At 37.8% G+C, this 15,155-nt stretch overlaps 2 protein-coding genes across 2 annotated transcripts; one reads left to right on the top strand and one right to left on the bottom strand.

The window, feature by feature from the left end:
- Positions 1 to 878: 878 nt before the first annotated feature.
- On the top strand, positions 879 to 9,155 carry orc3 (origin recognition complex, subunit 3). The gene is made up of 20 exons (XM_024266767.2): positions 879 to 1,042; positions 1,154 to 1,211; positions 1,292 to 1,389; positions 2,455 to 2,593; positions 2,669 to 2,773; positions 2,844 to 2,989; positions 3,069 to 3,211; positions 3,297 to 3,456; positions 4,251 to 4,364; positions 4,439 to 4,572; positions 5,433 to 5,496; positions 5,622 to 5,738; positions 5,807 to 5,886; positions 6,003 to 6,136; positions 6,329 to 6,420; positions 6,497 to 6,594; positions 7,554 to 7,695; positions 7,801 to 7,917; positions 8,054 to 8,133; positions 8,957 to 9,155. The coding sequence occupies exons 1-20, from the start codon at positions 1,019 to 1,021 to the stop codon at positions 9,060 to 9,062; spliced, it is 2,151 nt and encodes a 716-aa protein (XP_024122535.1). The 5' UTR covers positions 879 to 1,018; the 3' UTR covers positions 9,063 to 9,155.
- Positions 9,156 to 10,151: 996 nt separating this feature from the next.
- Positions 10,152 to 13,821, bottom strand: LOC112149655 (akirin-2). Its single transcript, XM_024277487.2, has 6 exons — positions 13,525 to 13,821; positions 13,006 to 13,179; positions 12,794 to 12,922; positions 12,571 to 12,720; positions 10,854 to 10,925; positions 10,152 to 10,772 (listed from the first exon to the last, which is right to left on the bottom strand). Exons 2-6 carry the CDS (start codon positions 13,175 to 13,177, stop codon positions 10,762 to 10,764), a joined length of 534 nt encoding a protein of 177 aa, XP_024133255.1. The 5' UTR covers positions 13,178 to 13,179; positions 13,525 to 13,821; the 3' UTR covers positions 10,152 to 10,761.
- Between the last annotated feature and the right edge of the window lie 1,334 nt (positions 13,822 to 15,155).

Below are 15,155 nucleotides of genomic sequence, written 5' to 3'. Positions count from 1 at the left end.
ATAAATACTTGGAAAATGCTTTTTAAATTATTTAATGTCTGTTTGTGGTGGTTTATATCTTTACTAAATTGCATAGAGTCTTCAGGTGTAAATAAGCTTAGTTTTCATCATCAGCAAAAGGCACCCAAACTACAGTAAACTGACAGACCCAAATTCACAACTTAACTTTAGTTGTTATAAGAAGATCCTATTTCTACTGTGAAGAAGAGGAGACTTTGAGCCTTGGGGCTGATCTAATGCTGAGACTCTTTTGAATGACTATAGTTTTCAGCGACAGTGAGTATCAATGTCTCTATTTTTGTTTTTATATGTTTGGAAAAAAAAATAGACAAAGAGTGAAGTGCTAAACAATTAATGAGAATATTTACAAAAGTTGATCAATATTTCACTTAATGTAGGAAGAAAAAAACTGTCATGTTTAAAAAGTGGCAGCTGTAAGGAATCTAAAGAAAATGTTGGTCTATAAAGTGATTCCTTTTCATGAGACTAGTTAAATATTCGTTCTAAGCTTTAATATAAAAGTCAACCAAGACATTACACAATACTTTTTAATTTAAAAACTATTGATGAATTGTTTCAAAAATTATTTTAGTAATTTAAGTATTTAAAAAAAAATAGAATTATTTAAAAATAAATTATTTATTATTTAATGTTGCCTAAAATGTGTATTATATGTGGCTTAATTTATTTTTCTTTTCAAATTATTAAATATATTTTTCCTTGTGTGAAAACTTTTTTAAACAGTTTTTTTCATAAGAAAAAATGTGAATTCTAAAAATAATGACTTGATTATGATTTAAGAATGAAAAAAATCTAAACAAGGTACCTAAAAGTAAACGCTTTCCGGTTGGGAGGGGCGTTCTTTTAGCTCTCGTTTGATTGGCTAAACTGCTCTACGTCATCTTGGCGGGAAAAAGACGACATAGGAAGAAATGCAGTCGGAATTTCACTTACACGCGAGAGTTTATTGACACATCTTCGGCAGATCGGCGGCCTCCTCGTTCAAGTTATTTCAAAGATGTCTACGTCATCTGTGTCAAAGGTAATGTTTTCTGCTGCACGCGGATCTTTCTGAAGTAGTAAACTAAACAAAAACAAGATGGCAGCGATAATAATATGCTGTTAGTAAACGAGTGATTTGTGTTTTCCTCAGGGATGCTTTGTTTTTAAGCCCAGTCCGAAGAAGAGGAAGAAGCAGAATCCCAGTCAGGGTGAGGAGTCTCTATCAGTGTGGACGGTTCATTCCCTGGTTCCATGCTAACGCGTTTTTATATTGTTGTTTTCTACACAGAAAGTTATTTTATTCACGACTGCGAGGGTCCTGAAAGCGGGCAAAGGCGATTCAAACTCTGCCAGGATCTGTGGAACCAGATTAAGACTGAAACTGAGGTAAGATGCGCAAAAGAGAAAATATTTCTTTGCCTAAAAATTGGCTTCTCCCCTAGTAATTTTGTCAATTTAGGTATAGACGTAGGTGCCTGATCAAAATTCCGTAGTATAATTACCATTGTCAATAATTCTAACTTCGAAAATATAGTCCAATCACTAAGCACTTCATATGTATAATTTTCATATTTATTATTTGAGTTTATCAATACTTATGAACAAATAAAGTATGAATAACTTAATTAAAAGTTTTGAACCAAATTATAATAACTATGTTTTTAAGAATGTAAATAACAATATTAGTAAAAGTAATATATACTCAATTTTCAAGGAATTAATTAAACTCTTTTTGAAATTCCACATTTAATTGTTTCAATTTGTCATGTATTGTATCTACAAGTACAGATATGTCTATTTGTGATTAGGAGTTAAAAAAAATGTGTCATTTTCATGAGAATGTAGATGTACACATATCTATAACTTTACAGATTAAGTCATGATGAATTATCCAAAGTTTGATGTGTCTATGTATAGAAATATATCTCTTTTGTTTTTAGTGATAAATAAAATAAACTAAATCCAATATAGTTATTAATAGATTAAAAAATACACAACAAAATTGTAAACATAAGAATTGTTATACAAGAGAACCACAAAGACAGAATTGTTTAGTGATGCAACATGGCCCATAGGACACAATGTAAATGATAAAATATGCAAGTTTACATTAACAACATGTGTAATTAAAAACATTCCTAAAAGTAAATTAAATAAAACAAACCTGTTTTTCTTATTCTTCTTGATTAACATTTTTATTCCCATCTTCCAGGGTTGAAGCCCTCACCTGACCTAAATCCTAACTTTAAGGTCACTAGGGGAGAGGATCTATCCCTAAAGGTCACAGGAAACCCTCATATAACCCTCCAAAAAACACCAGAAACCAAAATGACTCAAAGAAAAATAAAAATAAAATATTTTGGAGAGCCCTGCCAATTGGATTTAATCCTTCATATAGAAGGTGTGTTTTTTTTAATTAAAAAAAATGTTTTTTGTGTGTGTCTTGTTAAGGTTTTGCAGGATGAACTCCACAGGAAAATCCTGGACAGTCTACTGGACTTCAGCAGGAAGTGTTCCTCCATTCGTCGTCACGGCGACTGGGCGTCGCAGATGAGGGCCAGTGAAATCCCCACGGCTGCTCTAATGCTGGGTACGTGGCGGGAGTTCTCCAGGAACCTGTTGAAACTCCTCGTGTTTTGACGTCTCTCTTTGACCGGCTCTCCAGGTGTCAATGTTCCCGATCATGACCTGACCTTCAACAGCCTCTCAGACCTACTCCGACAGTCCGTCACTCCTTATGTGGTCTCTCTGCAGGCCAAGGAATGTGGAGGTAAATATACTATTTTCTTAAAGTCTCCACACAAAGGTTTCAGTGAGGAGGACCTGCTTGATTTTTGCAGCACTAAAGCATCTGATGAAGAGGGTCCTCGAGGGGTTAATGGATACAGTTGTGGCCGTGGATGATGAGGATGAAGCCGATCAGGTCCAGAAAAGTGTGCACTGTTCCCTCACAACGCTGTGTGACTGGTATATTTCTAGAACAAAGGTGGGAAAGGCTCAACAAATGTTCAAAAAAACTTTTTTTTTTGCTTAGAAAGTGATAACTGTTTGTTTTTGTATTAAAGAAATCCAGTAATGTCTCTCCTGGGAAAAAGCGTCCTTCCTCAGTCGTGGACGAGCCGGAACAGCTGCCTCCTATTGTCGTGGTTTTTAAAGATCTGGAAGCTTTTAACCCCAAAGTTCTTCAGGACTTCATACAGATCTGCAGGTGAGGAAATGCGTGAAGACATTCGCATTTGTCGGAAGCGTTTTTGTTTTTTTTTCCTGACTCTTGCAATCCTTTAAATCCACAGCCGGTACATCCACCGTCTGCCGCTCATGTTCATTTTTGGGATCGCCACGTCGCCCAGCACCATCCAGCACATGCTGCCTCACTCCGTGTCCTCGCTGCTGTGCATCCAACTCTTCCAGTCGCTCTCCTGCACGGAGCATCTCGCCACGGTCATTGATAAGGTCATCATTTAAAGATGAGCTTCCAGAAAAATTCTTTCAAACTCAAAGACACACTGATGAAAAATCACGATTTTTTTGTTTTCAGCAGTCTTTGGGGCATTTGTCCTGATGATTTAGGACATATATTAAGAACATTAAGCCTTAAATAGCATTTCTGACTGTTTCTTCCTTTGAATTGTTGTAAATCAGGAGCAGAAGAAAAAAAAATCAGTTTGGAAAAGATCATATCTGTGACATAGAAAATACTCTGCTCCAAGCTCTCAGCAATGGCGAGGGGAAAGGGGAGCGGGGTTGCTTCAATAGTTACACCCACAACTCTGGGGTGAAATTCCAATGAACTCTGCAGAAATGATGTCCTAGAAAGCAGCACCATTTTTTCTTAATTCTGCCTAAAAACGACATAATCATAATTAAAAGCCACTGGGAACGCTTTTAAAATACATCAAAAGATGATCGGAGTAGGACTGAGAAGATCTTCACCTGGAATCTAAAAGATTCTTTTGAGAAAATATTCATTTAAATCTTAACCACAAATTGTATCTTTTAGTCCATTTTAGATGATTTTAAACACATTTTTTGTCACAAAAAACTCCTTCTTGTCATAATTTTTGAGACTTTTGTTTGTCAGTCTAATATTTTCTTTATTTTTGGGATTTAAAATCATGCATTTAAAGGTCTTTGTTGTTTGTTTTCAAGTACACAATGACAGAAAAGTTTTGATATTGACCAAATCTACAAAGAGAATTAACTTCCTTTGCAAAATTAATTGAATATAATTTTTTTTTCAATTGCAGTTCATCCTGACGCATCATTTTCCCTTCAAACTGACTGAAAAAGTGCTAAGCGTGCTCGTCAGCATCTTCTTCTTCCACGATTTCTCGGTCAGAAACTTCATAAAAGGCCTACAGGTGAGTACAGGTGAAGACCTGAAGGCTCCTCTTCTGTCTGAACGAGTAGTCACTTCCTGCCTCTTTGGGTGCAGTTGGCTCTGCTGGAGCACTTCTACGCGCAGCCTCTCAGCGTGCTGTGCTGCGGGAAGGAGGCGGCTCTGCGGAACGCCGCGCAGCTGGGTCACGGTGACCTGGAGAGGATCAGACAGCTGCCGTCATTCAAGAGGTACAAAGATGCCCTCTGTTTGGCTGTATATGAGAACTGGACCGAGGAAGTGTGATGTCACCCATTAGAAAATGACTGCAAATACATAAAGCCAATTCAGACACCGTTTTTGCGATACAGGTGTCGTCAGTGAGTGATGATTGGTCCGAGTTGATCTGAATTTCTATGGTGACCACTCGCCAATCAGGAGTGAGCTTGTTAAAGGCCACACCCATTCTACTGAAAGCAGGCTGCACAATATCTGTAAATGTTTTGAAACTCAATGCTGTTATGGAGTCATCTGATTGGTCAGTTTATAACTTGAATAACTTACACTAAAGAAAATATATAATGGAAAAAATTTGAATTAGCAGGAATATGTTAAAAATAAGGAGACGGAGCAATAGCTTTTATTCTGACCGATCTAATGATTGATTAAAAGCTGTTCATTTCTCAATAGATTTCTATGGGATTTTGGCTTGTTGGAGTCAGGAGGTACTTCCTGTTTGGAACATCAGGGGGGAGTGGCCACTCAGTCCAGTTCTCGTCCACAGTCAATAGTTTCAATGAAACTGTTCAGTTTGGATATCAAGTTTTTTTTTTTTTTTTAAATAAGTTCAAACGAGTGGGACAGTTGAGCCTTACAGTTGTTGGGCTGCTGATTTGATGGACACCTGTCAGTCAGAAAGGCCACGCCTCCACCAAAAAAAGCACAATTTGAAGAGAAAACAATTCTTGAAGCCGACTGAAAGTATCTAATTTTTTGTGCTTTTCAGTAAATACTGATCCATTTGCTTTTACTAAAAAAACACCAAGTGGTCACCCAGTGAACTGTCCTGGCTCCAGTTACTCAAACTCAACGCAACATATTTATTTTCTAGGTATGTAGAGGGACAAGAAGCTGAGGAGCAAGTCAACCTGATGACGGACGACTCCTATTTAAAGGTGGAGTTTTTGCTTATGATACATTCACACTAGACAAGCAGAGAGGGGCTTCTCCTTCTTCTTTTTTTTTTTTTTTTTTTACTTTTTACTAGAGCATGTCCTTTCATTTATTTTATTCCTTTTAGGAAGTGTGTCATAAACTGATGAAGAACCTCCACAAATATCACAAGAACTACTATCCCGTCCTGAGGTGTCTCCACACTCTGACCTCCACTCTGCCTCGACATCTTCTGGGAAAACAGGCGAGGATCTGCTCCTCCTCCGCGTTTATCCTCCTTTGTCGCGGCTTTAACGCGTTTTTCTACCGCAGATCAGGGAGCTCCACGAGATGTGTCTGAGGACCAACGTGTGGGAGCAGGAGAATTACCAATCTGCCGTGAAGCTTTTAAAGTAAGCGGACCCTCCAGGGAGCCGTTTGTAGGTGATGCAGATGGACGTGTCGCCACTAGAGGGCAGCAAACGCAGAGATCCTGCAGGTTAAAGAGCGAATCTTTTCGTCTGGTCAGGATGCGGGCCAAAGACGAGTTGGTTGTGTTGCTGCAGAAGTGTGCGGAGATCCTGCGCTCTGTCAGATCCAAGAAGATGAAGAATGCGCTGAATCAGTTGGAGGAGCTGCTCTGCAGGTTCCAGCAGCTGGATGGTACGTGGATCAAAACCAGCAATCACATTTTTAGACCTGAATATCTCCCAATCACTAAATTAACTCATTTCAGTAACTAAAGAAGACTTTGGAGGGGTACCAAATTTGAAAAAAGTTGTTTTTTTGCTGGTAGTTAGGACAATACACACTTTTTTGTCCACTTTACTTTATTTTTTAACTTTATTTCCACAGCTGCCACAGATGTGGCCCCCAGTGAGGATGAGTGTCTCGTCTCTCCAGTGAAAAACCTCCCAAAGAAAACAGATCTGTTCCAGCTTCAAAAGGTAACTAGAATTTAAAGGAAGTAAAAAAATAAATAAATAAAATAAATTTGGAACTAACAAGAGGGTTTTCCTGCAGACTCTGCTGAAGATGAATGAGTCTCGTAGATCCAAGAAATTGAGTTCATTTGAGATCCTGAGGAATGAAACTGTTGATTTTGTTGACGGTTTGGTGAGGTAAGAAAAATCCCCCTTTGGTTTTTTTAAAGACCAATTTTGAGGAAATTTTGTTTTCTTGTGACGATAGAGGACATGTATAAAGAAAATTAATCTTAAAATCAAAGTATTTCGTCATTCAAATAATTAAGAATCAGGTGTAGATTTTAAAAAAAGATGACTAGAAGTAGTGGAGAGTTCGGTCAAACTTTAAAAAAAAAGTTTTAAAAACAAATTTTTAGATTTTTTTTTTAATCTTTATTATTGAAGCATATTTGTCTAAGAACGTGAAAAATATTTAGATTTTACTAGATATTATTCACAATCTTAGTTTAAAGCTGCTGATAAGAAAACTAATTATTCTAGCAGCATTTAAACGCATCATTAATTTACACACAAATCTGGAGAGTCTCTCAACCCCTTGTGTATTTGTAATTTATCTGTGTGTAAATGGGTTTTTTTTTAGATAAAATCGATGCACAAATCAAGAATTATGCACCCATAAATCGGGCTGAGTCTATTTTCACTCCATATGTGTGTCAGGTGATTTGCGCGTACTTTTTAAAGACTCGTAGGAGCCGTATCGTAATTAGTTTTAAGCTGCTGTAATTTCTCGTGTTTTAATTGTATTTTGTACGGTTTTGATATTTGGCATGTGAGCACATAATTGCAAGTACACACAAGTTGTACAAATCAAGAATTATGCACACAAATCCAAAGTGGGAGAATGTGTAAACAGCTATGGGTGACGGAAAAAGGGGGACGGGGTTGCTCCGCGCCAACGGTCCAGTCCACAACTCGGAGGCAGCTTCTCTTAATAAACTCCTGGCGCTCTGCAGAAACTATGTCCTAGAAAACTACAGGTTATTTTTTTTGGCTACAACGGCCTCATTAAACCAATCAACAGATGATCAGAGTGGAACTTAAATTAAATAAAACAAAAAACACCGACAGTATTATTTTGATCACGTTTCCCTCAGGAGCCACCTGTGGCCTCCCGAGTCTCAGCCTCTGCATGAAGTCTGCTACTACAGTTCGGTCGCCACCGTCAAACACCACCTCAACGCCACGCCTCGCACCTCCATCCAGGTCGCCCTCAGCAATCCAGACCACTATCTGGAGGTACGGCTGCTCTGTCACGCTGAATGTCTGTCGACAGCTGGAGGGACTCGACGCTTTTCCCCCTGAAGATATCGGTCATGTGACGTGTGGTTTTTGTCGTCTCAGAATGACTCGCTGAAGACAAAAGACGGGACGCTCTCCAGTGCCGCCCCTGATATCTGCATCGCCTACAAGCTCCACCTGGAGTGTGGTCGACTGATTAACCTGTACGACTGGCTAGAAGTACGTTTGTATGACACACAAACATAACTACATCTTATCCATTTAATGGGAAAACAACAATAAAAGCCTTTTTTTCATAAATTGAAAAAATGATCTCTAGATTTTGCTCTTTGATGCACCGTTTGCTTGTTTCCAGGCCTACGCCACTGTGGTTTCTGCAGCCGAGGGCGCCGACCCAAACGAGGACGCTTTTGGTAGAGTGGATGAAGTCAAGCAGTATCCTGATTGGAAATTTAGTTTTCTTTTTTCAATTCTGAAACATTTTAGATCACTCAAATTTAATGAGATTTAAAAAATTGAAAACATTTTGGGGGAGGAGCTTGAGACAAACTATAGTAATCAAAGATGGAGTTCACACTGTTAACACAAGTGGACAGAATTAGTAAATAAAGTTCATGAAATAAGTTAAAACTAGCAAAAATCAAATGTACAAAACTTGAATTTTATGTTTCTTATCCTTCAAATCTTTGAAACTTACTTTATGTCCTTTATTTACTTTTCATTTGACACTTTTTAGCCTTTAAAAATGGACAGATTTTAAGATTAAAGATTAAAATGTTGCTATTTACTTTTCAATCTTTTAACGACATATCATCACTTTTATCCTTGTTTCGCTAGTTTTCAAAATAATTTAACAATTTAAATGGTTTTTCTGATTGATTTCCAATTTATTTACATTTCTAATCATTTTTTGTGAGCTTTTTTTTTTCTAAAAAGTGAGGGGTACCAACAATTTACTTCAACAAATTTATCAAAACTTTAGGGGAAAAAAAGGCACAAAATAATAGATTCTTGAAGAAGTTTCAACTTTTAACCAGCAAATCTAATTTTTAAAAATAATTTAACTATAAACATATTAAAAAGGAATCTTATTTTTAAGGGTGAAATAAAATAGCAGACACTTTACTCTGCTTTTATTTTGAAAGACAAAGCATAGATCCAATTAAATGTAGAGTAGCTTCAAACACCTTCCACTCCCGGTTGTGCTGAGTTGATCCCTCAAAATCCGGGTTTCCTCCTTAACCTCTTCCCCTCGTAGCGCCCGTTTCATCCGCGCCGTGTCCGAGCTGGAGTTTCTGGGCTTCGTGAAGTCGACGAAGCAGAAGACCGACCACGTGGCGCGCCTCACGTGGGGAGGCTGCTGATAGCGGAAACTCTCACAGCTGTTTTTGTCCCTTTGTTCTTGTCGATATGGATTTGTTTTTCCACTAATAAAGGCTTTATCAGTCGAAGACAGATTACTAGTGTCTGTGGTTCACACTGCAATTTTCTATCTGTAAAATGTAGGTCACCTTATGAACAATTTGTCATGACTTAAAGACCCACTCTGATGAAAATAGTGTTTTTTCTCATAAAGGAGGAAATTTATAAGGAGAATTAAATGCAAAATTGCATTTCTGAGTACCATATTTTCTATAAAGCCCTATTTCCACCGAGTGGCCTGATCCGGTAAGGAATGGAACTCAAAATACCGGACCGAACTGTTCAGTGGAAACAAGCTAAAGTTGCACTTGCCAAAAAATCCATTAAAATTCCTGGATATTAAAAGAATTAGTATATTAATTAAACAATTATTCAGATAATCGTAGCCTAAAGAACACGCTAAGTCAACTAAACTGGGCGGTTCTTCTTCTGCGTTGCTGTCAGTAGCAAACACTGATATACACATTCAGTGCCCTCTAGTGGATGTTAGTGGAAACCGCACCTAAGAATAAGCTGCACTCCTGGCCAAACTATGCAAAATACAGCGACTTGTTATCCAAAAAAAAGTATTTTTTTATTTGAATCGTGAACCAAAAGAAAAAAAAACTTATGTAGAAAATACACTAAGCAGGCCACAAACTCTTTGCTCCGCCCCTTTTTTCTGACATCCGCTTGCAGACTACTAGATCCATGTACGTCTTTTTTGTTTTTCCACCCGAGCTGTCTCAAAACCGTAGCTCCAACGCTGCTCGCCATTTTTGTTGCACAGTACTGTTATGTTGGGAGTGTGAAGGGCTGTAAGCTAGCAGGAGAGCATGTAAACTGAGAGCTCTCAGTTATGGGTGATGGGAAGGGGGGGCGGGGTTGCTTCCTGCCCACAACTAAGAGGTAAACTTCTAAAAACATAAAAAAAAACTGCTTTGAAAATAGTTTTAAAAAAATTATGGTGTGTCTTCAAATAACTAATCAAAATGCTGGGATTTAGTGATCAATCACACCTCCAAAACGAAGATTCAAATGTTGCACATGAATTAAAATTAAACATTAGATTTTTATTGTTGTTGTCCATGTGAAGTACAATTAGTTGAAAGTGATACCAGCAGAACAAATCCAAATAAATAAACACTGGTGGGGAGGGAGAGAGTAATGCAACTTTATGCTCAGTTTTTTTTTTCTTAAAAAAACAACAAACGGGGGAACCAACTGCAAACACCAACTCTGTTCCAGCTTCCACTCCCTGCAAGACTCACCAACAAACCTTGTGTGTAAAAACTTTTAGACTGTATTTACATGTAACAAGAGGCAAGTGGGAAGGCCTGGAATGCTGGAAATCCTTACAAAAGTGAAGTATCTGGAGGTACGAGAACGGCTGGATGAGCTGAAGCCAAACAGGGTCCACTAACTGACATTAGGAAGCACCTAGTTGCTTAAGAGTGGTACGAACTGAGGAAAAAAAAAAAAACGGCTTCGTGTGAACCTTTGCCCGAAGACAGATATATGGCACGGTAAGAAAATTTTCATTTGAAACGAGCTGAACTGAATCTCTTCGAACAAGCTTTTTTTTTTTCTTTTCCTCTTGGAGATGACGCGTGGGAGCTCGCAGCAAGAGAAGGGCCGTCTCGCAAAGGTTCTGGGCCACACTCAGGAAACATCTGGAGGAGGATGAAATCAGATTTCAGAGATCAGATGTGTTGGGGAATTAAACTTTACGACAGATCGTGGAAAGGACTCACAGCTCGCAGGCTGCTCCCCGAATCGTCGCATCAACTGATCGTGTGTAAACTTCACAAAAGTGTCGTACTGTTCTGAAGAGCAGAAAGGAAAATATAGTTAGTTTATAACATTTGAGAGACGAAGCATTGATCAATTCTAACCATTAACTGGATCTCGCATTTCAAACAGGAAGCTGAAAATCATATAGACTTCTCAATAAACAGCTATTACTCAGTATAACTATTCTCCAAACGGCGGCGTCCACATTATGGAAAAATAGCGACTAAATTGACTTCATTTGATTGGAGCCGGAAGTAAGGGATGGTTTATTGGTGATGTCACATTGACTCAGTCCAGTTCTCATGTATACAGTTAATGGTTTCAACTAAGTTGATAATGATTATAATTTCTTAAAGCAACAGTCTGACAGTGTTTGCTCACATGAGGCTAACATAAACGATGGTCTGAAGTGTTTGTTGATCACACTTTAAAACAGGAGTCTGCAACCTTCAACACTTAAAAGAGCCATTCGGGTCGATTAATCACGGACTACAACCCAATAGGAGCCACAAAGCCTTACAAAATAATACCCTAATTTACTTCTGTGTTAATGATACTAATATAAAAAAATATAAGACACTGTTTTTGCATAAAGCATAAAACATAATTATAAAGACAGAAAAAATGAAATAGTTTATAACCATTGTTGAGATTCATAAAAGACACCATGTGCTACATAGCATTATAACAATGCAGAGAATGTAGCAGTACTTTATCAATTTGTTAATCTAACCAACTTAAATTAAATAAGAATTTACTAAGTGTCCCTTGTCTTATGTCCTTGAATTTTGTTCAATTTAATAAACAGTCTGCCTTGTAATCACCTTAAGTATGAATCCTGATTGTGCTCACTGACCTCAACTAGATTTTTTGTTCTACACGGCACTCAAAAATCTGTCAAGATGTTCAACTTTGCTAAGCTACAACGCTTGATAGATTTTTGGAACATTATGGGTATTGTAGTCCGGAGTGTTGTGTGCTTGATTTCCTGTTAAAGTCCCACTCCAATCATCATCTTTTCTATTTTAAAATTGCTTCCAGTGTTTTTTATATTATGATTATGCAGTTTTTAGCCAAAACCATAAATCCTGCGTGATTTTCTTAAGACATCTTTTCTGCAGAGCACCAGGAACTCGTTAGAAATTTGCAACTGAGTTGTGGGCGGGACTAACCCTACGTTGATATCCCAGCATTACTTCGTTTATACCGTCTCCCGCTAGCTTTCAGACCCCCACAACCCCAAGCTGACATTAGCATGGCAAAAAAAAGAGCAATATTGCTGCATCACAAACTGCTTTTTCAAACCATGGGTTTTTGACTGCTCCAGATCCAACATGATATAAATAAAGAAATGCAGTTTTAATCTTAATATATTTTATATATGCTCTCCATCATAAGTAAATGCTACAAAAACATGTTAAAAATGTCAAAAACACAATTTTATTTGGAGTTGATCTTTAATGAGTTGAAAAAAGATGAACTTATCTATTTTTTTTTTCAACTTGATGCGCCAAACAGAAAAATGTTACTTTTTAAAATAGAAATGTTTGTATTATTCTTTAACAAGAGAGCTTCATGTGGCCCCAAAGCATCAAGATGGAGACAAATCAAAATACTACTTTTTTGTTGTTTTGAATCTAAAATAATAATAACAAAAAAAAAAAAAAAAAAACTAACCTGCCAATTTTGAAGTCATGGTTTCTTCGTATTCCTCGCGGACCTTCTCTTCCCTTTCTTTCAGCAGGCGTTCGCAGATCATTCCGACTTGTCTGAGGGTGAATAGGGGTTGCTCTTTTCTAGTAGGGGAGACACCGCCTGAGGAAGTTCCTGCGTAAATCACAAAAACTCGTTTGGTTTCCATTTCTTTCTCCTCAGTTCGGCTTTGGTCCTCCACACCCACCTGGCATGCTGGAGGACTGTGATGGGGATTCAGGAGAATAGCAACACTCTGACTGATGGTAGCTTCCATCTAGATGCTTCCTCTTGTGGATGCGTTTATATTCTTGTTTGATGCTGTGGAGAATTTGTTCTAGTGGATTTAAAAATAAAAGATTAGTCATATGTGTTAGACCATTATGCTATAGCATATTTGTACAACATAAGTAGAAATACCTGCACTAAGTTTTGAAGAGGATTCTCCAAATGGCGAGGGCTCCATCCGGAGGTACTTCCTAGGGGTTGAAGACGATGGGGCAACCGGGATGCATCTCCGTCTTTTCGGGGAAGTGGGATTTGTCAGCGGATCGAAATCCATGCTCCTCTTCAGGGTGGCTCCACACGCCATGACTAGTAGGTTAAAGGTGGACGATGGATCAAAAACACAGCACCAAAACACACGCACAAGGCGATAACGTTTCCAAAGATAACGACTAGCCTTTGTTACTCTTTCAGCAAAGCCTGGTGTAAACACAAGTTTAATCTTTGACGGAAAGTTCGGCTCTCCGTGCGGGATAATACACGTTGAACATTGTGCGCAGCTCAGGCTTTAAATGCCAGGTAGCGAGCTAATGTTAGCTTAAGGCGCTAGCCAAAATAATAAAAAAAGAAAACAAAGCTAACGTTAGCCGCGGCTAGAGTTGCTCCGAAAGTGCCTTCTAAATGTTGTTATTGATTAAAAATAAATAGTTTTACCCTTTTTGGATGGTGGCGACTCAATTCGACTGCTTCAACCAACTTGCCTGGCTCTGGAAGTTCCTTTCTAAAAGTTAAAGTGACGATGGACCCAGCCGAGAGCCGACTGTATACCGTTACACAGGCGAGCTAGCTTGTGCTACTTAGACCCGTCAGTCTTCTCCGGCCTGTGACGTCACGAGCGGCGAGCGCGGCGCATTATGGGTCATACCGAAGCACCAGCATGACAAAATAATGATAAAACACAATATGTTGACCAAACCTATCGCTTTGAACCGGTTTGTATTTAAGTATTGTCTATTGGAGTCAGACCGACAACAACCAATGCGCTCGTGCACATTCTAGACCTTTACAGTCAATATATGTATCTACCACATGGGGGCGGTGTTGCATAACAACAAAGGTAAAATTGTTCTTTCTTGGTTTATTTTTAGTGATTAAATTGTGTCTATTTATTTACTTTTTGTTGTTTAAATACTGCATACGAATAAAAAAAATAATTGTTTCTTTGTGTATAAAGAGCTATAAAGAACAGCTCCCTCTTTGTAAGATTATCCTCACTAGTAATGTTTCAGGTTATTTAGTTGATGTTCATCCTTACATAGCTGATACTGAACCATCATGAAGACTGCTGAGAGCAGGTCAACTCTCTAAGTCAAGGAAACTTCCCTCAAGTAAACAAGAACAAGACAGAAGCTTCTGGAAATGGGAAGGAATGAAAAAAAATCTGACAAGCTTATTTTTAAAAGAATAAAGACTTAACTAGAAAATTTGTTGTCATCAAATCTCACAATAGATCTAAAATCAAATCAGTTTTTACCGTCTCAGTCAAACTGGGGGACTCAAAAAACTTCTACTTCAACAAAAGTTTAAGAGAATTTGATTAATGCCTTCACCCTCTACAAAATGGATTACTGTAATATTCTAGCCAAAACCAGGATCGAAATCTTTCCACTCAGGTCCTTAAACCAGCTAAATATACCATAGAACTGATGTTAAAGTTCTGCTCCTTGTCTATAAAATCCATCCCTGTTTGAGACCAAAACATCTATCTGATATCCCCATTCCAAATGAGCTTAAAGTCCCCTAAACATGATCCACACTTCTACATAAAATTTTGAAACTCAACTCTATGGCCTCTTTTGTTTGAGATATTGCAACATATACACTCAAAATAATAAACTTCATTTTTATCATTTTGAATAAAAAGGGTTTTGTTTTATGGTTTTGTGACCATACTGCCCAAACTTTCTGCATCAAGTGAATTTGTTTGTCAAAATGTAAAGTGTCAGCCAAAGTAAATTCTGAGAATACTCTTTATTTAACCAGATGAGCTATTAATGACATATCATTATTTACAGCAATGTGTAAAACTAAAATGTTTTTCTTACTGTCAGGCATGGGGGTGGAAGGTTCATGATTTGTGTTTGTTTTAAAACAAAATTATTGACTGTGTCAAACTGAGATTAACTGAGATTTATGGTAAGGGCAGGCGGGTTGTCACTTTTTAGTCTTATTCATCATCAAAACACTTTCTAAGAACAATTTGTGTACTAGACTAAAGCTTGATATCTCTTTCTCTTGTGTGTGTTATTTTATTAAAGAGTAATTAATAGTTAAAGACACATTGA

Source organism: Oryzias melastigma, linkage group LG22 (genome assembly GCF_002922805.2).
Source record: "Oryzias melastigma strain HK-1 linkage group LG22, ASM292280v2, whole genome shotgun sequence".
Taxonomy (NCBI): Eukaryota; Metazoa; Chordata; class Actinopteri; order Beloniformes; family Adrianichthyidae; genus Oryzias; species Oryzias melastigma.
Note: the sequence above shows the minus strand (reverse complement) of the source record. Positions and strands in the feature narration are given on the sequence as shown.